At 41.1% G+C, this 23,927-nt stretch overlaps 2 protein-coding genes across 5 annotated transcripts; both read left to right on the forward strand.

The window, feature by feature from the left end:
• Positions 1 to 383: 383 nt before the first annotated feature.
• LOC112143792 lies at positions 384 to 4,860 on the forward strand. The gene is made up of 4 exons (XM_024267997.2): positions 384 to 868; positions 1,967 to 2,332; positions 2,559 to 2,927; positions 4,260 to 4,860. The coding sequence occupies exons 1-4, from the start codon at positions 479 to 481 to the stop codon at positions 4,641 to 4,643; spliced, it is 1,509 nt and encodes a 502-aa protein (XP_024123765.1). The 5' UTR covers positions 384 to 478; the 3' UTR covers positions 4,644 to 4,860.
• Positions 4,861 to 5,029: 169 nt separating this feature from the next.
• LOC112143791 lies at positions 5,030 to 23,907 on the forward strand. Of its 4 annotated transcripts, none has more exons than XM_024267992.2 (19): positions 5,030 to 5,813; positions 7,230 to 7,595; positions 10,385 to 10,738; positions 11,007 to 11,372; positions 14,370 to 14,723; positions 14,927 to 15,292; positions 16,594 to 16,965; positions 17,149 to 17,514; positions 17,990 to 18,343; positions 18,918 to 19,286; positions 19,373 to 19,738; positions 20,735 to 21,088; positions 21,165 to 21,188; positions 21,274 to 21,337; positions 21,429 to 21,472; positions 21,845 to 21,992; positions 22,099 to 22,212; positions 22,378 to 22,445; positions 23,106 to 23,907. In XM_024267992.2, the coding sequence occupies exons 1-19, from the start codon at positions 5,427 to 5,429 to the stop codon at positions 23,127 to 23,129; spliced, it is 4,860 nt and encodes a 1,619-aa protein (XP_024123760.1). In that variant the 5' UTR covers positions 5,030 to 5,426; the 3' UTR covers positions 23,130 to 23,907. The 4 variants fall into 4 exon arrangements, with proteins under 4 accessions (XP_024123760.1, XP_024123763.1, XP_036071594.1 ...); XM_024267995.2 differs by having other exon boundaries at positions 16,612 to 16,965; XM_036215701.1 differs by lacking the exons at positions 11,007 to 11,372; positions 14,370 to 14,723.
• Positions 23,908 to 23,927: the final 20 nt, after the last annotated feature.

Below are 23,927 nucleotides of genomic sequence, written 5' to 3' on the forward strand. Positions count from 1 at the left end.
AGCATACATTTCTATAGTAAAATACATTTGAACTTTGAGGATTCCTTAGGACTCATAAAGTATAACATAAAAAAACATGTCATGGATTAAAAGTAATCTCCAGAGAAAATTACCAAAATACAAAATGCAATTTGTTGTTTACTCTTTGGGGTTATTTGATTTGCAATACTTTCCATCTGGGCGATGGAAACCCGGGGAGCCAATGATCACAACCAGATGTGGAACTTGCCTCAGAGCTCTTGTTCTTTTGTAATGAATTTCAGAGAACATAAGGTCAGCTCTGGGACCAGTTGGCTCCCTGTTTTGTTTTAAGTATCCTCCTGACATGAGGCCTCAGCAGTGGTCCTAAATCACTAAATCCTTTAAGAACAAAAGCCCTGTTCATTGGTTTGTTCTCCACCTCTTGTGGAGCAGCACACACAAAACATTCTTAGGTCTGCGAAAGACTTCAGATCTGTGTTTGGGAGAAGTGAGAACAATGAACCGGGTGCTCCTGATCCTGTGTCTGCTGCTGTGTCTTCAGGAGACTGAAACTGAGAGAAATGACAGGACAAACTGTAATCCGGTGACAGCCAGCTTTTGTCAAGGTTTGGGGTACTCTACTACCTCCCACCCCGACGGAGTCCAAGGATTCAGTTTAAGGCAAATTGGTCAGATTGTGGAGACGGCCTGTTCACCACATATCGCCACGGTGATGTGCCGTGTTGTGGTGCCGGAATGTGGCTCAGAAAATAACAGCCGGAAGAAACCATGCAGAGCTCTGTGTCAGAAGGTCAAGAAGGACTGTGAGTCAACCCTGAGGGACAAAATGCTGTTTTGGCCAATGGGGCTTGGATGTGAAAGTCTTCCAGAGTCTGACTGCGTGCAGGTTAGTGTACCTGAAAGAGATTTGTTTGTCTGAAAAGTTTCTAGTTCGCTTTATTAGTTCCTGAATGCCAATTTTCTGTTAAAATTTATGTAAAAGTTGATATTAAACACCACGTTCAGGCCCATATTTAGCTAGCACCACTATGGGGAGCAGGTGCAATAATGGGGGGATTGGAGTGTGTTGAGAATTTGGGTCGTCATATCCCTCCAAGTCCCTAACATGCACAACAAGCCATGCTATCATCATGTGACTCATTTATCAATAAGTCTATGTCTTGTAAGTTTTATAGTGAGTGCTCTTCCAGCCTTCTGTATTTACCGGGCTAGGGACAGGTTCAACCAGGACACTAGGTTGTACCCTATTGAAGCTGCAGTTATCTTTTTTATGTTGTTTGTTTCTTTTGTCTGTCTGTCCATTTGTCTGTCTGTCTATCCTTACATGTTTGTTTGCTAGCTTTGTGTATGTGTGTGTGTATGCCTACTTTAAGAACTATCTTTCAGATACCTTGATTTTTTTTTTGTGTGTGTTTTAAGAATGAAGAGCTTCCAGTCACAACAGCCCCAACCAGTCAGATAATATATATATATATATATATATCCTGTATATGGTGTTTAGAGGCGGATTGTTCTATGAGGAGCAGGTTCACTGCGTCAGGACCTCCCTTATGTAGGCAGATTAATCAGCCTTAGAGATGAGTCCAACCACTATGGAATCATCAATGGACTTGTTAAATTGCCATTGTGGGCTGGACTGCAGTATGGGTGTAGAGGCAGTAAAAAAGGGGGGTCAACACACGGCCATGTAGGGAGTCAATGCTCAGTATGTGGGTGGAGTAAAGGTAGAGTATCACATTCTGGGATTAGTTTGGTAAATGGCCCCTGACATCTAATGCTTTACTACCTCTTTAGGAGGTCCAAAATGCTCTACATTCACAGCACCATTCACTGGCATCCACCTATAATCAGCAGGAGAAACATGGGGTTCACCAACCTGTCAGAGAATCACTGTAATGACAGAAGAACTTGAGTAATGTTCAAGGGAAACTTTAGTCAATCAGGTTTAAAAGTCATCACTAAGAATGTTCTCTTTTGCTTTTAGGATGGAGCGCTTCCAGTCACACCTGTCCCTCCACCAACCTGTCAAAGAATCTCTGTGCCTCTCTGTGCTGACCTGCCTTATACTGAAACCATCATGCCAAATATTCTGGGCCACGAAACCCAGGAAGATGCTGGCTTAGCAGTACATCAGTTTCACCCACTTGTTAAACTGCAGTGCTCCCCTCATCTGAAGCCTTTCCTGTGCTCTGTCTACATGCCCAAATGTGTGTCAGGAAAACGTCAGGCTCCCTGCAGAGCTCTCTGTGAGCAGGCACGCTCTGGCGTTGAACCACTACTGAGAAATTTCGGCTTTGAGTGGCCTGAAGCTCTGAACTGTGAAGTATTCACCTCAGAGTCCTGTGAGCAGGTAGGGCGACTCTATAGTAGGTTTGCAGTTTTTGTAAGTCTTTTTTTATACCCCTTCTGAGAAATTGCTGTCACTGCAACAAGAAAAAAAACAGAACTTTGACCATGAAAGATCTTAATTTCTTTATTGTGGAGCATTAGTTTCCCACACAATTTTATGAAATAGAAATATAATATTTAGTGAACACCTAATCAATATTTAAGCATTTTTAATATCTTTTTTTCAGAGTCAGGATGTCCCAGTCAAACCAACTCTCCCAACAGGAACCTGTCAGAAAATCACAGTACCTCTCTGTGCTGACCTGCCTTACACTGAAACCATCATGCCAAATATTCTGGGCCATGAAACTCAGGAAGATGCTGGCTTAGCAGTACATCAGTTTTACCCACTTGTTAAAGTGGAATGCTCCCCTCATTTTAAGCCTTTCCTGTGCTCTGTCTACACGCCTAAATGTGTGTTAGGAAGACGTCAGGCTCCCTGCAGAGCTCTCTGTGAGCAGGCACGCTCCGGCTGTTTGCCATTAATGAAAAGATTTGGCTTTGAGTGGCCTGAAGAACTGAACTGTGAAGGGTTCACCTCAGAGTCCTGTGAACAGGTAGGGTAACTCATTTTCTTTGAAAAATGTATATCTTCCAATAGTAGCCCCAGTGTTTTTCCCCAAAATTTGGCAACCAGCCCGGCGTTTATTGGAGACAGTGTTTGTTCGATTGTTGTAGATCAAGGCATGTCAAACCAAGCAGATATCTTGTACATTGACATGATTTTGCCTTCCTTAATTCCATCTGCAGTTTGCTTTTTGGAAACCCACATGAAAAAAAAGACCAGCTTGTCAATTACTTGTTCTAGATCTTTTTGCGCCATCGTTGTCCTTCAGTTGAGCAATAGCTAATGGAATTTCATACATTTGTTAAGTCAACATTTCTTTTCTCTTTGAAGCCTCATCAATATCTGTATGAAAAATCTTTTTGATTTTAGTGCAAATCCTTTTCCTGGAGACTCGCGCAGCTTGTCGTCTTTGCTCAGTTCTCCATGTTAACAAAAGTTCTTCGCTCACTTCCTTTGTGCCTCATCCAGACAATCGTTTGCAAGCTGTAGATCATTTTTCTGCTGCCATCTTCTCCATGTCAGCCATCTGCTTTCACCATTCTTTAATAAGTTTAAGATCCACTTGAAAATGTTGGGCAGATTCCTCTCCAGAACGTTTGTTGGCATTTGACACTACACTAAGTTGAAAAGCTTAATCAAATGAGTGTTTTGTGGGCATGCTACTCTAGCTAATTACATAAACCGTTACCCTAGAAATCCTGGCTCCCTGACCCCGAGATGGGCAGATCTTAACCCTCGTGCTTTCTAATGGGATTCAGATGACCCCACCCTTATATTGATGTGTGATCACTCCCATGACAAAGGTGGATAATGGTGGATAACGGTGGACAGGATTTTGTCTGCCACAGACACCATTGAAGATAAAAACAATAATTGAAAAACAAATTCAGAGCCCTGTCTTGTGGGGTCCAGGTGACCCCACTTTGATGTGAACATGCCAAGGATAGCACAAGGGGTGGAGCCCGGCTACTAACAGTGTCTAATAGAACAAGCACTTGTTAGACCTGGTGCTTATTGGAGATAGGCACCTATCATAGAGCGGCCACTATTGGAAGAAATAAGGTATGCCTTCTTCACATGAACTTTAGACCTATAGGTGTTCATAGTAGGTGGAGACTGAACCAATGACTTTTACTTTAGGAAGCATTGGTGGGCTGTGTTCAGCTGTGGATCTTCACTTCTTATGAGACATATGGATTTTCCAAAAAGGAATCTGAAAAAATAAACAAACCTTTGAATAATTGGTTAACACTTTTTCTTACAATCTTAGGATTATACTTTATTTACTGGCTGTGCTTTATTTTTATTACTTTATTTCCAGGGTCAAGAGGTTCCAGTTACACCAGTTCCTCCAACACCAACCTGTGAGAGAATCACCGTACCTCTCTGTGCCGACCTGCCTTACAATGAAACCATCATGCCAAATATTCTGGGCCACAAAACCCAGGATGAAGCTGGCTCAGCAGTACATCAGTTTTACCCACTTGTTGAAATAAAATGCTCCGCTCATCTGAAGCCCTTCCTGTGCTCTGTTTACACACCTAAATGTGTGTCAGGAAAACGTCAGGCTCCCTGCAGAGCTCTCTGTGAGCAGGCACGCTCCGGCTGTTTATCACTATTGAGAATGTTTAGCTTTCAGTGGCCTGAAGAACTGAAATGTGAAACATTCACCTCAGAGTCCTGTCAACAGGACTCTGAGGTGTAAATCAGGAAAATTATAAAAGAGCAACAGTTTTGCCTATTTTGGTGACAGATGTATCTGCTTGTATGCTTGTAATCTTGATAACCACATGTGTGATACCAGTTTGCTCCAAAGGTTGTGTTAAAGACGAATTTTGATAATAGTTGTTTTAATTGTGTTCAACATGTTTTTGTGGCGTTTATTATGTGATTTAAAAATATATAAAGAAAAACTGCATTTATAATTGCCTTTCTGAGTATTTTATTCATTCAAATAAAGAGGAAGGAACAGTCTATAGGGCACAAGCTCCCTGCTCTGCTCCATTCTGATGCATCCATTTTTTAACAATTAGATCCCCGTATGCCTTTTTCTTCCTCATCTTTGAGCTGACATCTGCCTCAGAACTGTACATCTGGATGGCTCCAATATTGCTCGCCAATTTTGTTGTACAGGTAATGTTAAGTTGGTTGAGCAGATGCATGACAAAAAACAGGGCAGTTCACTATGCGTCACCAGTGAGAGCTATGAAAACACAGAAACCTCCTTTCTTGGAAAAATCCAAACTAAAAACACATGTTGTTTGTGCCTCACATCTAATAAACATTTATTGACTTTCTCGATCCAAAGCTTCTACTCAGATTGGCTTCAAAACACCATAAGTACCCTATTGCTTCACGACCCCAGCAGACATCCTAAATCAGTATTCAGTTCCAACAAACTTCTCTCATTAACTCAAACTCCTCCCACAACTTAAAGCAGCACACAAATCAGTTCATTCCCTCATTTTTTGTGGGACCACTGAGAGCCATGAAGCATGTGTTTCTGCTGTTTTTTTCTCTGCTGCAGGCTCCTCAGCAGACACGGACAGATGACAGGACAACCTGTGAGCCACTGACAGCCAGCTTTTGTCAAGGTTTGGGGTATTCTACTACCCCCCATCCCGACGGAGTCCAAGGATTTAGTTTAAGCCAAATTGGTCAGATTGTGGAGACGGCCTGTTCACCACATATTGCCACGGTGATGTGTCGTGTTGTGGTGCCTGAATGTGGCTCAGAAAATAACAGCTGGAAGAAACCGTGCAGAGCTCTGTGTCAGAAGGTCAAGAAGGACTGCGAGTCCACTCTTAGGGAAAAATGGCTGTTCTGGCCGATGAGACTTGGATGTGAAAATCTGCCAGAGTCTGACTGCATCCAGGTTAGTGTACTTGAAAGAGCTTTATTTATCAGAAAAATGTCAAGGTTATTTGATACATTTCTTTTTCCTAGATTTCCATTAGGTTTATTTGAAAGTTACACTTTCTTTTAGACTATTTCTACATGGGATGTCCCAATCAATTGGTTTTGGGCCCGATCCGATTCTGAGTCATTTGATTTTGTGTATCTGCCGATATCGAGTCCCGATCCGATACTTTTATAAGACATTTAAAACATGAATAAATTGAAGAAACATATTTGTGTTTTCCCTTATTTATATTTCATTAACCTTATTTTATCATTAACAACTTAAATAGAACACTTCTGTGAAGTAGTTTTAATAAACAAATAAAAATACAGCAAATATAAACTAGGAAAAAAATATGTTCTTGTTATATAAGTGATAATTAGTCATGTGATAAAGTTTAGTGACTTTACCTTTAACATCTTTAGAGCTATCGAACATTTTGACCAAATGTGATTCCTGTCCTCATTTAAAATTCTTAAAAATAAATTATGACTTTGTTTTAGCATAAAATTTGATGAGTGTTCATAAATAGCTGATATCATTATTAGTTTGGATTTATTAGTTTTATTTGTTTAGTTAATTTTAATATTATGTGCTTCTTTTTTAAGTTCTTAAGACATCGCATTTTCGGTTTTAATACCAAAGTAGTTAATTTTTTTTAACTGTTATTTCTCTGTCAGATAAATAAAAACAGGCATATCAAAGGACAGCTCGGGTCCTAAGGAGTTAAATCACGGCGCTAGCATGTAGCAGTTAGCAGCTGCTGTGCAGCCGTCTGCCTGAAGCACAAAGAGCTTCACATTAAAAAACAAAAACTTTTTCTGTTGAAATGCCTTCAGAGGTTGTTGTTTATGTTAGGACAAACCAATAGAGACACTTGGTGTCAGTTTAAAGCATTTTTAAAAGAGTTATTGGTCCCAGAAGTTAGCTTTCTAGCTAGCTTTGTTTGAGCTGCCGTTTTCTGCTGCGTTTTCTGGTAATGACTTTTTGTGATCTTTTCATGACATGGAGACTTGTAGTGGAGTATTTATCCGTAGTAATAAGATGAAATATAAAGCTCTGATCATAATGAGAAATAATGAAATATCCGATCCTGATCGGACAAAGGAGTCCGATTTCAATCGAGTCCTCAACCACGTGATCGGGCCAGATTTCCGATCCCTAATTTCTACTTTATTCTACCTCTGGTGATTGCTATAGCTGAAAATAGAAAAAGATATAATTTTGACTATGGTAGATAAAAAAATGTGAGCTGGTTTGTGCTGTTGTTCCTGATTTCTTAAATGTAGTCTTAGTCTGCCAAAATGCATTGTTATAGGAATTTAAATTGAATATGTGGTAACAACTATTTAATAATTGTAAGTTTTTCTTTAAATATCTTTTTTTCAGAGTCAGGGTAACCTTGTCACACCTGTCCCTCCACCAACCTGTCAAAGAATCACCATGCCTCTCTGTGCTGACCTGCCTTACACTGAAACCATCATGCCAAATATTCTGGGTCACAAAACCCAGGATGAAGCTGCCATGGCCATGAGACAGTTTTCATCACTTGTTAGAGGACAATGCTCCTCTCATCTGAAGCCTTTCCTATGCTCTGTATACGCACCCAAATGTGTGTCAGGAAGAGCACAGCCTCCATGCAGAAGACTGTGTGAGCAGGCAAAGTCAGAATGTGCCACATCAATGAGGAACTTCGGCTTACAATGGCCTGAAGCTTTGAAATGTGAGACATTTACCACAGAGTCCTATGAGCAGGTGAGTGAACAGACTCTGCTTTATTTCACAGAAAAATAAATAATAATAAAAATAATGTAAAACTATAATAACTAATCCAATGGAATATGGTTTGGGTGGCAGGCAAAGTTAGGTGCCTCGTTGGCAAGCTGCCCAACCTCAGGTCATCCAAGTTGATTTTTGAGGCATGGGATGTCATCCCTCTGGCAGGGAAGAACCCTCAGCCTTGCCAGGAGGTCAAGAGATACTGACTACGTATAGTTAGGCTCATCTCCAAGGATTTCCTGGGCTTTGAAACTCAATCTCTTTAGATGGGTTGGACTGTCTAGGATTCTGGAGACAGCAGGCTGGTGTAGACTTACTTTGGATAGCGCTTTCTACCCTCCTTTGAGTTCCCAAAGCGCTTCACAGTCACAGACCCATTCACACACACATTCATACACTGGTGGTGGCTCAGCTGCCGAACACTGGCGTCAACCTCCCACCAGAGGCAATTTGGGGTTACACCCAAGGGGTGTTCATTTCAACACATGGGCGGGCAAGGCAGGAATTGAACCGGCAATCTTCCGATCAGGAGTCGACCGCCCTACCACTACACCACAGCCGCCCCCAAGTGGACCATTTGCTCAACCTCTATTGCCTCTTCGCCTGCTCAGATTTGTTGCCACATTCCCTCTGGTGCTAGTTGCAATGGTAAGCCTGAAACCCAGTGGGAGACACAAGAAGTAGAGGATATTATCAAATTGAAATAGGAGTCCTACCAAGCCTGGTTGTTAGATTCTTGAGGCAGTTGACACCAGTCTCAGCAAGGTGCAGTGAGTTGTTGTGGAGACAAAATTCAGTCATGGGACATAGTTTATGAGGGCACGGAAAAAGACCATCGGTCAGCCTCAAAGACATTTTGACAAAAGTTTTGGCCTGTCAGGAGGAAAAAGCAGTTTTCCATGGGAACTGGTAATATGAGGCATGGAGCTGATGACTTCAATTGAGGATGTTGTCAGGCCGTGGAAAAAAGACTGAAGATTTCCTTAACCCTGCTGACATGCCCTCTGTTGAAGAAGCAGATTATGAGAACTCTGGGGTGGAATTGTCCTTCACCCAAGCTAAAGGCATTGTTTGTAGTTGGAAATGTATTGACAAGGTGCTGGGGATGAATGAAGTCCACCCAGATTATTTTCAGCCTCTGGTAGCTGTGAGACTGTCTTTGCCGACATGTCCCTTCAGCATTGTGTAAGGGACAGTGCCATTGGACTGGCAGACAGGGGTATTGGTTCCCCTTTTTAAGAAGGGGGAACCGACTCCTGCCTCCCTGTACTGGAGAAGATAACTTATAATCAAACCTCAGATTCAGGTACAACAGTGCAGTTTCCCTCGTAGTAGTGTAACATTTTACTTGCTTTACGTTCTCTTAATGGTGCTGAAGGGTTTGTGGAAGTTTGCTTATCTAGTCTATACGTGTTTGGTTGATTTGAAAGGGGTGTTCAGCTGCATCTCCTGTTGTGTCCTGTGAAATGTGCTCTGTGAGTATGGGGGTCCTTAGTAAGGGCTGTTAGGAACTGGATAGCCCTTAGTAAGGCCATATCCATTCCCTGAATGGCCAGAGCAGTAAATTGGTTCACTTAACCGGCAGTACGCCTGACACGCTCACTGTTCATGTTGAACTCCAGAAGGGCTTCCCTCTATCATCCTCTCTACTTTTTGCAAACTATGTTTTCCTGATGGTTTAATTCAGCTAGGGCCTCAAGTCCATTGGGGTGGTTTCCGGAGGAGTCTAAAGTAAATGGGATGAGGGTTAGCACCACTGCATAAGGGAAGATTGGAGCGTGAGATCAACAGAAAATTAGTGGATTGGAGCAGCCTCCACTTTCCTCCAGTCATTGTGACAATCCATCATGGGTGCGAGCTTAATTAGCCAGCAAAACACAATTCACAGATCAATATTTGCTCCAATATTCACCTGTGGTCATTAGAACTGAGTCAAGAGTGAAATAACCTGGTCCTACATACAAATGGCCAAAGTCAGTTCTCTTCTAAGAGTATTTAGGTGTTTTCATAGAGATCAATGAGGAGCTCAATCAACAGGGGAAATATCAGAAAATAATGGATTTTCCATAAGATTGATAGGAGCCAGCTGAGGCATCTGATCTTGATGCCTTATTCACACCTTTCTAGGGATGTGTTCTAGATGTGTCCTACTGGGCAGAGACAAGGACACGAACTATGACTCTCGGCTGGCATGGGAATTCCAAGAGAAGATAGAGGGAATGGCAAAGGAAAGTAAAGGTCTGGTCATCTTTACTGAGACTGTTCCAGATGAACAGGAGAAAATTGATGAATACATGGATGGACAGACTTTTCTTCACCAGTGCATGACTTTAAAATTATTGATTTTTGTATCTGTGTTTTTTTATCAGGAGATCTTCAGTTTATCTTTGCTGTAAAACAAGAAGCTTAGTTAAAACCCTTTCCGTTAAACCCTGTGTATACAGGGTATATGCAAACCTACTTTACTGGGAAAATTCCAACCAAAACCACATGTTGTTTTTGCCACATATCTAGTCAAACATTTAAGTTGACTTTCTCCTTCAGAGCTTCTGCAGATTGGCATCATAACATGCAAATAATCCTTTAGTTTCATAATCTTAGCATATGCTCCAAATCAACATTCAGCTCGAACAAACTTTAGTCTTTAAATCAAACTCCTCCTCCCACCACTTAAAGCAGCACAGAAATCTGTTCATTCTCCCATTTTTGTGGGACCGCAGAGAGCCATGAAGCATGTGTTTCTGCTGGTTATTTCTTTGCTGCAGGCTCCTCAGCAGGCAAGAACACGGACAGATGACAGGACAAACTGTAAGCCGGTAACAGCCAGCTTTTGTCAAGGTTTGGGGTACTCTACTACCTCCCACCCCGACGGAGTCCAAGGATTCAGTTTAAGGCAAATTGGTCAGATTGTGGAGACGGCCTGTTCACCACATATCGCCACAGTGATGTGCCGTGTTGTGGTGCCGGAATGTGGCTCAGAAAATAACAGCCAGAAGAAACCGTGCAGAGCTCTGTGTCAGAAGGTCAAGAAGGAATGTGAGTCCACTCTGATGGCAAAATGGCTGTTCTGGCCGATGAGGCTTGGATGTGAAAATCTTCCAGAGTCTGACTGTGTGCAGGTTAGTTAACCTTTGTGTCAAATTTCTATTTAAGTTTCATTTAAAATCTGTAAATAAAAACTTTACTTTTAAACAGAAAGGTATATCTGCATGGTATTTTATTTAATTTCTTTTTTTGGTGGATGCAGAATAATAACCCTCGAAACAATTAGCCAAACAGTTGTTTTTTTTTCCGTCAAAAATAAAAACAGTTAAACTTTTATCAAAGAAAATTAGATTAATAAGATACCAATGCCACTCATAATGTATTTATTTTATTTGCTTTAAGGATGAAGGGCATCCTGTCACACCAGTCCCCCCACCAACTTGTCAGAGAATCACTCTTCCTCTCTGTGCTGACCTGCCTTACACTGAAACCATCATGCCAAATGTTCTCGACCACAAAACCCAGGATGAAGCTGCCATGGCGATGAGACAGTTTTCTTCTCTCGTTAGAGGACAATGCTCCTCTCATCTGAAGCCTTTCCTGTGCTCTGCATATGCACCCAAATGTGTGTCAGGAAGAGCACAGCCTCCATGCAGAAGACTGTGTGAGCAGGCAAAGTCAGAATGTGCTGCATCGATGAGGAACTTTGGCTTACAGTGGCCTGAAGCTTTGAAATGTGAGACATTTACCACAGAGTCCTGTGAGCAGGTAAGCAGTCCAGTTTTGGTTTATTTTAAGCATCAATAAATAATACTAATACATTTATTATAATTAGACCCTCCAGGATTTTGGGATATTGCAATTGCAGCTATTAACGGAAATTCAAGCAAACTCCACAATTAGTTGCACATCTTGCAACATCACATCATCGCAACTTTACTGCAGCTTTGACCAATCTAACGTCACAACATGGGTGGCAATTTAACTTTGTGACTTTATCCCTTCAGACTCCTTCCCAAAAGCCGTGCTCTTTTTTTTATTAGTTCTTATAAGCCCCGTCTTCTCTGGCTGGCCTGCGTACTCACCTAGCGCAAGCGCGGGCGGGTGCGCATGCAGTGTGTTTGTGGGTGCTTACACGCCGGTTGCGTCGGAGTGCATTCAAGCAGACCTTTTCAATGAAAAATCCATGCAAATGTGTATAAAGTCCAAAATTCCGATCTATGTGCATTTGCCTGGGGGGGAGGCGCTGAGCACGCGAGTGCGGAGAGGTCCGTCACACTCAATTACACCTTCTGGGTGAATTCAACGTCTAGTGACATCTGGAAGGGTGTGACTGCAGGAAGCCTTTAGTTGAATTTGATATTAACTACTGTAGTTCTTCGATTCTATATGAATATATATGCTGATCTGAATTTGATTGTTGGACTTCTGTGCTTGTCCCATTTTGTACTTAGCAAAAACCCTGTTCTAACCCAAAGATGTTCATCAGTGGAAGTAGCATCAAGACACCAGGTCAATGGTCAACTTTGTAGTAATTTCAGGTGACCTCCAGCCATGCGTATTTGACACCCAGGTTAAGAGAGAAGCCAAGATGTCTACCAATAACTACATGATGATGTGTTGGATCTGCAGGCAGGGAACAAACTTGGGAAGTCAGAATGTGGGCTTGCCAGACATTGCTGAGAATTTTGGTTGAACTCTCAGCAAGAGAGAACGTCAAATACGTTTTCTGGGGATTTTGAGTGAATGTGGACCATGTTCTCCACCTCTTTTATCTCTCTTGCTGTTTGGATCAGTTGCTGCATTCCTTTTAGTGCATATTACCGAGAAAACCCCCAAACCCGTGATGGACACAATAAGTAAGGGATGTTGTCAAACTGAAGAGGGAGACATACCAAGCTTTTGGATGGAGTACTGAGGCAGCTTACATATACCAGCAGTCCAAGCAGGTCTATTCAAGCAGCAGCCTTGGCTGTTGTGAAGACAAAAACTTGACCCTGGGAAGAGTTAGGTTAAGATGTGGAGAAAGACTATCGGTTGGCCTTAAAGAAATAATGGCAAGTCTCACAGTGCCTCAGAAGAAAAAAGACATTTTCTGCAGGCACCACGCACAGAAAAGGCAGTGAGCTGTTGACTTTGACCGAGGATATTGTCAATGAATGGAAGGAATGTTTAAAATATTTTTTCAACCACAACTTCTGTTCAGGAGGCAGAAGTTGGAAATTCTAGGGTAGGGCTGTCCAAGAAGAGGTCATCAAGTTATTCAAAGAGTTAGTGGCAAGGGCTGGGGGTGGATGAAGTCCACCCTGAGTACCTTAAGTCCTTGAATGCTTCGTAACTGTCTTGACTGACACACCTTTACAGCATTTTGTGTAAATCAAGGACAATACCATTGGACCGGTGGATAGGGGTGATGGTTCCCCTTTCTAGGAGGGGGGTTCACACTTCTCTTCCTTCTTGGAAAAGTCAAAGTATTGGAGAAGACAGATCAGTTGATAGTCAAACCTCAGACTTAGAAACAAAAGTAAGGTTATGTCTTAGTCCTGAAACAGCTTTACATTCTATAGGGAGCTTGAGGTTTTGTGGAAGTTTGCACATCCAGTCTATATGTGTCTGAAGGATTGGGAGTATGCTTTCATACATGCCCCCAGTAGTGCCCAGTGGAGTGTGCTCTATGAGAATGGCATCCAGGAAGACTTATTAAGGGCTGCCTGATCCCTTCATCACTGGAGCAGAAGTTTGGTTCACATGGAGACAGTCTAACAATATATCAGACCTTTTCTAAGTGCATGTCTGGCTGTGGCAGGGCTGCTCTCGATAACTAGTTCTGTTCATAATCCTTGTGAGAAGAAAATCTAGGCACAGCCAGGGATCAGAGGGAGTCTAGTTTGAGGACCTCAGGATTTCCTCTACTTTTTGGAGATGATGTTGTCTAGTTTGACTTCATCAAACCTAGATCTCAAACATCCATTGGGGTTTTTTGAGGGGGATTATGAGAGGAGGGTCAGAACCACCAAGTCTGAGGCCATGGTTCTCAAAATGTGAAGGCTCAAAATGAGCCAGCTGAGGTGGCAGGGGGATCTGGTCTGGATGCCTTCTGGAGGCCTTCCTGGGGAGGTGGGGTGGCTATTTCCCACTGGATAGAGAAACTGTGGAAGACCCAGGGCACACAGTACAACTCTCGACTGGCCTTGGATTTCCCAGAGGTCCTCGTGGAAATGGCAGAGGAAAGTAAAAGTCTTGTCATCTTTATTTAGACTGCCTGAGGCGAGCAAGAGAAAACTGATAAAAAGTTTGGACAGACAGACGTTTATTCAGTGGTGCATAAGTCTTGAATGATCAATATCTCCATCAGTGTCTTTTAATGTCATGAGATCTTCAGTTTCTCTTTCCGGTAAAACAAAAAGCTTTGTAAAAGCACTTTCTGTTAACACTGTTTATGGTGCCAGCTATATAAACAAATCTTTCCTGAGAAAATTCCAACCAAAACCACATGTTGTTTTTGCCTCACATTTAATCAACATTTATATCGACTTTCTCCATCCAGAGCTCACTCAGATAGGTTTCATAACATGCAAAGCATCCTATAGTTTCATGACCTTAGCATATGCTCCAAATCAACATTCAATTTGAGCAAACTTCACTCGTTACTCACACTTCTCCCACAACTTAAGGCAGCACACAAATCAGTTCATTCCCACATTTTTAGTGGGACCACTGAGAGCCATGAAGCATGTGTTTCTGCTGGTTGTTTCTCTGCTGCAGGCTCCTCAGCAGACAAGAACGCGGACAGATGACAGGACAAACTGTAAGCCGGTAACAGCCAGCTTTTGTCAAGGTTTGGGGTACTCTACTACCTCCCACCCCGATGGAGTCCAAGGATTCAGTTTAAGCCAAATTGGTCAGATTGTGCAGACAGCCTGTTCACCACATATCGCCACAGTAATGTGCCGTGTTGTGGTGCCGGAATGTGGCTCAGAAAATAACAGCCGGAAGAAACCATGCAGTGCTCTGTGTCAGAAGGTCAAGAAGGAATGTGAGTCCACTCTGATGGCAAAATGGCTGTTCTGGCCAATGAGGCTTGGATGTGAAAATCTTCCAGAGTCTGACTGTGTGCAGGTTAGTTAACCTTTGTGTCAAATTTCTACTAAAGCTTATTCTGAAAGTGAATGCAGACGAACAATATTCTTAATGATTGGTTAAATAGTTATTTTCTATCAGAAAAAAAAAAGTTACTTAAATTGTTTTTAAGTGAAAATGCAATAATTTAGATACATATACCCCTAATAATGTTTTCTATTTGTTTTTTGATTTGCTTTAAGGATGAAGCACGACCTGTCACACCAGCCCCCCCACCAACCTGTCAGAGAATCACTCTTCCTCTCTGTGCTGACCTGCCTTACACTGAAACCATCATGCCAAATGTTCTGGGCCACAAAACCCAGGATGAAGCTGCCATGGCAATGAGACAGTTTTCTTCTCTCGTTAGAGGACAATGCTCCTCTCATCTGAAGCCTTTCCTGTGCTCTGCATATGCACCCAAATGTGTGTCAGGAAGAGCACAGCCTCCATGCAGAAGACTGTGTGAGCAGGCAAAGTCAGAATGTGCTGCATCGATGAGGAACCTCGGCGTGCGGTGGCCTGAAGCTTTGAAATGTGAGACATTTACCACAGAGTCCTGTGAGCAGGTAAGCAGACAACTTTTTTGTTCTGATTTATTTCAAGCAACAAAAAATACTAATAAAAAATAATAATATAATAGTAATAAATGTTATGGGGCCAATGCAATGCGGTTTAGGTGTCTTGGTTGCCCAAATCTTTTGCAAGGGATCAAGACATTCTGGCTACATATAGTCAGGCTAACCTCCAAGCAACTCCTTGTCTTTGAAACTCAATCCTTTGAGAGGGGTTGGACTGTCTATGATTCTGAAGTTTTTCGTGGGGAGAGGCAGCAGGTTGGTGTGGGCTTAATTTTGGGCCCCCAACTCATTTGCCAAGTGTTGGAGTTTTCGTTGGTAGTTGAGACTGTCCTGTCTCTTCACCTTTGGACAATGAATTTGTCTTTGACAATTATTTGGGGTTTTAAAGGGTGAACAACAGTTCAGAGTATTCTGTCATCTTTATGGACAGAATATTTAGGCACAGGCAGGGGTCAGAGGGAGTCTGGTTTGAGGACTTTTGGTAGGATCTCGTCTCTACTTTTTGGAGGTGATGTTGTCTTGTTTGACTTCCTCCAACCAAGAGCTCAAACACTTGTTCAGGTTTTTGAAGAGGATTATGGGATGAGGGTCAGTCTCACCAAGTTTGAGGCCATGCTTCTCAAATTGAGAAGGCTCAATTTGAGCCAGCTGAGGTGGCTGGAGCATCTGGTCTGTACTGGATGCCTTCTCTGCCCCTTCCTGAGGAGGGGTTCTAGGTGTATCCCAATGGACCCAGACTCTGGGAAAGACCAGGACTGTGACTCGTGGCTAGCACGGGAATTCCAAAAGTAAAAAGTAAAAGTCTGGTCATATTTACTGAGACTGTCACAGGTAAGTTAGAGAAAATGGCTAGTTTTAGACTTTTATTCAATAGTACTAGAGTTTTGAATGATCAAAGTTTGCATCTGTGTATTTTAATGTGATGGGATCTTCAGTTTCTCTTTCCAGTAAAAAAAAATCCTGTGTGAAAACACTGTCAGCTAACCCTGTTTATGATGCCAGCTGCATACAAAAACCTCCTTTCCTGGGAAAATCACAACCAAATCCACATGTTGTTTATGCCTCACATCCAATCAACATTTATATTGACTTTCCCCAACTGGAGCTCCTGCTCAGATTGACTTCAGAACATGAAAAGAATTCTATAGTTTCAAGACAGCAGATGTTCTAAATTAACAAATTTCACTCATTAACTGGAGCTATTCCCACTACTTAAAGCACCACATAAATTAATTTTATTACTTCTTTTTTTGGGATCACTGAGAGCCATGAAGCATGTGTTTCTGCTGGTTGTTTCTCTGCTGCAGGCTCCTCAGCAGACAAGAACACGGACAGATGACAGGACAAACTGTAAGCCGGTAACAGCCAGCTTTTGTCAAGGTTTGGGGTACTCTACTACCTCCCATCCCGACGGAGTCCAAGGATTCAGTTTAAGGCAAATTGGTCAGATTGTGCAGACGGCCTGTTCACCACATATCGCCACGGTGATGTGTCGTGTTGTGGTGCCGGAATGTGGCTCAGAAAATAACAGCCGGAAGAAACCATGCAGAGCTCTGTGTCAGAAGGTCAAGAAGGATTGTGAGTCAACCCTGAGGGACAAAATGCTGTTTTGGCCGATGAGACTTGGATGTGAAAATCTTCCAGAGTCTGACTGTGTGCAGGTTAGTGTACCTTTGATCTGTCTTGTCTTTTTTGTGTGTGTATGCATTGTAATAACTTTCTAAATTACTGGCAATGCAATTGACTTTTTTCTGAGAAAAAAAGTTACTTTAATTTTTTAAGAGAAAATTTAATCAATCAGATGGATTTGCCATCATTAATAGATTTTCTTAATTTGCTTTAAGGATGAAGCACGACCTGTCACACCAGTCCCCGCACCAACCTGTCAGAGAATCACTGTTCCTCTCTGTGCTGACCTGCCTTACACTGAAACCGTCATGCCAAACGTTCTCGGCCACAAAACCCAGGATGAAGCTGCCATGGCGATGAGACAGTTTTCATCACTTGTTAGAGGACAATGCTCCTCTCATCTGAAGCCTTTCCTGTGCTCTGCATATGCACCCAAATGTGTGTCAGGAAGAGCACAGCCTCCATGCAGAAGACTGTGTGAGCAGGCAAAGTCAGAATGTGCTGCATCGATGAGGAACTTCGGCCTACAGTGGCCTGAAGCTTTGAAATGTGAGACATTTACCACAGAGTCCTGTGAGCAGGTGAGATGATTATTAAGTTTACCACTAATTTTGTATGTTAAGTTTTAAAGATTATCTCTATGATCAATATTTGCATCTGTTTTTTTATCGTCATTACATCTTCCGTTTCCAGTAATATGACTTTTGTTAAACCACTTTCCGTCAACCCAGTTTATGGTGCCAGCTTTATCCAGAAATCTTCATTCCTGGGAAAATCACAACCAGAACCACATGTTATTTATGCCTCACATCTTTTTACCATTTATACAGACTTTCGGAGATTCTGCTCTCAGGTCAGCTTGGTTTCACAACATGCTGAGCATCCTATTGTTTCACGACCACAGTAGACGTCATAAATCAGCATTCTATTTAGACAAACTTTACTCATTAACTCTCACTCCTCCCATCACTTAAAGCAGCACACAATTCAGTTTATCCCCCCTTTTTTCTGAGAGCCATGAAGCATGTGTTTCTGCTGGTTGTTTCTCTGCTGCAGGCTCCGCAGCCGGCAAGAACACGGACAGATGACAGGACAACCTGCAAGCCGGTAACAGCCAGCTTTTGTCAAGGTTTGGGGTATTCTACTACCCCCCACCCCACCGGAGTCCTGGGATATCAGCTGCAGCAAGTTGGTCAGATTGTGGAGACGGCCTGTTCGCCACATATCGCCACGGTGATGTGCCGTGTGGTTGTCCCGGAATGCGGCTCAGAAAACGACAGCCGGAAGAAACCGTGCAGAGCTCTGTGTCAGAAGGTCAAGAAGGATTGCGAGCCTGTCTTAAAGGCAAAGCGGCTGTCATGGCCAATGAAACTGCGGTGTGAATCCTTACCAGAGTCAAACTGTGCGCAGGTAAGTGTCATGTCTTCATTTTAATGATGAATATAGTTCTTTAAGTCACAAACGTGACTGCACAATCTCTGCACTTGGACTGAATAACTAACAAAAATCTAATGTTTTTGTTTTTATATTTGAATGTAGTATTATCCTGAACCAGGTTTGTCTACTGCAGAATCTGCAGGTTTACAAGTCACAAACTAACAGCATTAAACCTGAAATGCCATCAATAAAAGAACTGAAAAAAAGAAACCAAAGCTTTAGAAGTAGTTTGGTATTTTCAGTTAAATGTGAGAATTCTGCCCAATAGTCGAGGCAAATGATTGATTCAATCATTTAATTGAATTCTTTGAAAATATTTTCTGAGACTGTTTTTATTTTTAGCTTCAATGTAACGAATAATAAAAAGGAATTGCAGACTTTTCTTTTGCTTGTCGTTCGCATTTACAAATGATGTCTCAATAAGGAGTCAAAACATCAGGGATTAAATTGGAAAGTCCTGCAAAAGGTGGTTTGGGTTCTAATAAAATACATTTATTTTCTAATAAAAAAGTAAACACCAATTCTGTTAAATTATCTGTGTTTTCAGGTTCAGGAAGTCCCAGTCAAACCAACTGTCCCAGCAACCACCTGTCAGAGAATCACTGTTCCTCTTTGTGCCGACCTGCCTTACACTGAAACCATCATGCCAAATATTCTGGGCCACAAAACCCAGGAAGATGCTGGCTTAGCAGTACATCAGTTTGTCCCATTTGTTGAAGTGGAATGCTCCCGTCATCTGAAGCCTTTCCTGTGCTCTGTCTACACTCCTAAATGTGTATCAGGAAGACGTCAAGCTCCGTGCAGAGCTCTCTGTGAGCAGGCACGCTCCGGCTGTGAGCCACTAATGAGAAAATTTGGCTTTCCGTGGCCTAATGCTCTGAACTGTGAAGCATTCACCTCAGAGTACTGTGAAACGGTAAGCTTGCAGTTTTTAAGTCAGGAAAATAAGTCAGAAAAAACATTAAAATGAAATAATTTACAAATATATTTTTATGTTTTAAGCTTCCTCCCCTCAGATTTCTTGAAAAAACTCCTTCCTCATGTCAGCCCATCACATCTTCTTTCTGCAATGACCTGCCGTACACTCAAACGGTGATACCTGGCATCCTTGGCCATGCAACGCAGGAAGAAGCAAACCAGGCAATTAACACTTTTACACCCCTAATAGAGCTGGGGTGCTCCCCTCATATAAAGACCTTCCTGTGCTCCGCCTTCTTCCCTAAATGTGTGTCCGGGGCAGCTCAGAGTCCGTGCAGGGTGCTGTGTGAGCAAGTGCGATCCAGCTGTGAGCCGGTGCTGAACAGGTTTTCCTACAAATGGCCTGAAGGCCTCAAATGTGAAGCATTTACAAATGAATACTGTGAACAGGTAGGCACATCCCACTTTTGTAACTAATGTATCTAACTGATGGATCTTTCCCCAATGATAGATCAAACTGTCATATTAGGAAAAGCAGATTATTTAATTTCAGGGGGTTTTAGGTTTAAATGTTTGACATGTTTGGAACTGAACTGTGTTTTGTTATATTCATTTAATCAAATTTAATATTAAATTACATGCGGAGCTCCATAAATCTTTATTCTAAGCATTGTGTAATACAATGTTAATTTTAATCATATTTTTCTGAATCTAAAAGAGTTTTCTTATTTCATTAAGTGAATTCAGTTATGATTGTCTGTACATGTGAAAGAGTCAAGCCTGTAGCATTATTATATCCTTACTGGAAATTATTTTTTATTGAAAAGTTATCTTAAGCTATGAATCAGATATAAATCAACATTTTTATAAGTACTGTTTGTTATTAGCTAACACCTTGTGTAAAGGTTTCTGCCCACTTTTGACTTTTCCTTTTTAAAAAGTTGTTCAGTTCTGCGGATTTTAAAGACTTATTCCATTGAATATTTTTAATATGTTCTTGTTGTATTTTTCTGACTTATATTAACAAAAGTAAGCCCAAAAATGGCATTTCAGAGTATTTCTTGATTCAAATTGTTGTGAATCATTTGCAGACAAAAAAATGAAGTTTGGGAAAAAAAAGCATATTTGTTGCTGTGATCTCTCAGCAATAGGAAAGGGAAGGGAAAGGGGGTCGGGGTTGCTTAGAAAACTTCTAATGAATTATTGCTGCTCTGCAGAAACCATGTCTTAAAAAAACAACACAGTTTTTTGTTTTTGGCTAAAAACATCGTAATCACAATTAAAAGACCATGGAAACACTTTTACAATAGATCAAACAAAAGATGATCGAGTAGATCTTTAAAGAACAGAACATATTTCTTTAAAAGCTTGTGATCAAAAAGGTCACAAACAATAAGAAAAAAAAGAAAATCATTCCTAAAAGTGGCAATTTTTCTGCTTCTACAGTTCGGCGTGAGCAGCAGCGGAGGGATCTGTGAACCCATCACGATACCCATGTGCCAGGGCTTGTCCTACAACCAGACCATTGTTCCAAACCTTCTGGGCCACACAAGTCAGAGAGAAGCGGTCACCAAGATGTCCTTCTTTAACTCCATAGTGCAGACTGTGTGTCCGGCAGACATACGGCTCTTCCTGTGCCGGGTGTACGCCCCGCAGTGTGTGGAGGGGCAGCTGCAGCGGCCTTGCAGGTCACTGTGCGAACAAGCCAAGCGGGACTGTGAAGGTTTGATTGTCAACTTTGGGGTTTCCTGGCCAGATGAGCTGCAGTGTCACTTATACCCAGAGGAAAACTGTGTTTCTGTGAGTAATAAACATGTGCTATGATGATTTATTTTATATATATATATATTTTTCATTTTTCCTTTATCTTTTTCAGTCACGGGAGAACAGCAGAATGAAGGTAATTAACCAGAAACATTTTTGCATCACTTTGTAAAATTGTGCTGAATTGTTCATCCTAAAAGAAAGCCTCCTCTCATTTCCAGATGCTGAGTGCTGAAGATGTTCTCGACAAACTGAATGCTGGTGGTTACACAGTTCATGGCAAATGTAAGTTTTTTTCTGTCTATTTCAATAAATGTATCCACCTCTTAAATGAAAAAAAAAATTGGACCGCCTTTTCTTCTTGATCAACATTTAGCGCTGACGCTGAAGACTGCCCAGCTGCTCATGACTCTCATGGATGTATCCTTTCAAATTTGGAGCTTAACATATAAATACAGAGGAAAATACTTTTTAGATTTAAAAAACTTTTTTTTAACATATTTTAAAGTTATTTACAGCTAAATGGAAAAAAATATCACATTTTTTTGCTTTCAAGTAGATGCTAAAGTAAGTCAGTTTGGAGAGGAAGTGGTTTGCTGCTTATCTGCATCAATATGCATCAAAGGGAAAACTAAATGTGCAAATTCAGAACAGATACTAAAATTTGTTTTAAAATAAAAAGCACAAGCAAACTAACAAAATATGTCAAAAACCAGTAAGTTTTCTTATGTATTTATGTTTTCTTATGATGTATTTGAAAACAAGTTAAAGCTCTTTAACCAGCTCTATTAGAGAAACAAGTCAGGAGACCTGGATGTGATGGAGTTCTTGAAGCTGGAGCACTTTGTGGCTGCTATCAGGAGGGAGTATGCAGAGAACTACGACAGCAGGAATCCTGCTGTCACAAAGATCCAGATGAAGAAGGCCATTGCTGCTCATGGTATTAAAGTGCTTATGAACCTAGAATTTCAAAACTTTTTGCCACATTTTTGCAAAAATCTTTTGCAGTTTTTATTTACTCTCAAGATTTATCTTATTCAATGCAGATTTTAACTTGGATGGGGAAACGTTTGATGCTCTGTGGTCTGTGCAAGACTCCAAAACTGGGATCGACTATGATGATTATATGGCAGCATTGACTAAACTTTATATTCTCAAAGGTAATCAATCTTTTCACTTTCTTTTCCCCACAAATCTTGAAACTTTAAACTTGTCCTGTCTGTATCTAAATACAGTTTAAAAAGAAAATACCTGCTTTTATTTTGCACATTTTAAGTAGTTTTTTAATTAATAATCAGCTGATTTACGGGTGTTTCCTGTCTCAGATCGTTTTCAGGCCCATTTGCTTGATTTGCCGTGTAACTGCCACGTAGCCAGCTTCTCTTTGGAGCAGGTAAGTTTTAAATACTTTTAGAAATCAGGTCAAATCAATGGTATGAACCAGGGACTGCATCTAATGGATGAACCTACTGTGATAAAAAGGCAGAGGCGGTTGGATCCATTTGCAACCATAGAATTTAATGGCAATGAAACAACAGGCATGGAACAAGCAGAGGCGTAGTCAAAAACAGGCTAAGGTCAAAACTAGGAGCAAGGCAGGAAAAATGAGGAGATTCAGGCAAAGGTCAGACACCAGGTAGAACAAACAAGGACTAACTGCTTAGACTGTCTGCAAAACCAAGACTTCACACTGAACAAGTGGCTGAGGTGGGTTTAAATGCAGGATGGTACTGATGAAGATAGAAACCAGCTGTGCAGACAGGAAGCAATGGCAGTGGCTGATGGGGGTTGTAGTCAGGGAGCAGCAAGGTTAAAACTCTGGCGAGGGCTCCCTCTGGTGGTCAGGGATTGAAACTGAGGGTGGAACCATGACACCAACAGGGCAAACGTGGGAATCTGTTTTTGCTATTAGTGGCTGTTTTGGTTAAAACGCTGACATTTGTGGTGTCTTCACAGTGATTAGACACATTCTGATTATTTTATACTTTCTGTAATGATATAATTCAATTTGACTCAGATGTGTTTGTTATTAATCTATGTTTCCATTTTTCAGTTCATGAAGGCAGCCATCATGTGAAAGCTAAGTTCCAACAACAAGAAGACATCTAACAACAGGAGCACTCTCTGCATACATTTTTAAACAATCTGGATAATTGGAAAACAGTCTTTATCTGTTGATAGTTTTTACAATCATTTTTGGAAAAGCTGGGCTTTTAATAAAAGGTTGTAGAACTTTTTAATATATATTTTTTTTACTTTTACTTTATTGTTTACTTCATTTCAGTTTCTGCTGATCAAGTAGTGCTGTTTTAAACTGATTACACTGTTCTTACACTATAATGGTCTGTTTTTGCCTAAAAGCCGAGCTTCTAAAAATTCAAAAATACGAAATTTAAACCAGTAACTGTAAGCACAGCTAGTTAATCCGAAAGGTTAAAACTGTGTTTTTATATTTGTTTTGTCAAATGGCATTAACATATCAAAAAAATTAAATCTGAGACTGTGGGAAGGAAAAAGTGTGTTATGTGTGTGGAAACATGTTTGGCTTGTAAGGCGAGAAAAACAATAAAACAAGTTAAACAATAAAAAAATAGAAGAAGGAAGAAGAAAAATGGTAAACAAATGCTCAACCCGGAAGAAAAGAACTTCTTGTTTTTTCGCCAGCAGATGTCAGTAAAGCAAAACGTTTGGACTGCCAATATTCACCTGTGAGCCTGGTATTTCTCTTGAAGTTCAAGTTCGTTTGGTTTGCAAGAGACTTTTGCCGATCCATTCTATTTCAAAGCAATGTGCATATAATAAATGAATGTGAAAAGTTTTACAAGATTAAGTATCAATAAAGTCATCCGTACTAAAACAAACTGTTTAATTAATC

This window comes from Oryzias melastigma, linkage group LG16 (assembly GCF_002922805.2).
Source record: "Oryzias melastigma strain HK-1 linkage group LG16, ASM292280v2, whole genome shotgun sequence".
Lineage (NCBI taxonomy): Eukaryota > Metazoa > Chordata > Actinopteri > Beloniformes > Adrianichthyidae > Oryzias > Oryzias melastigma.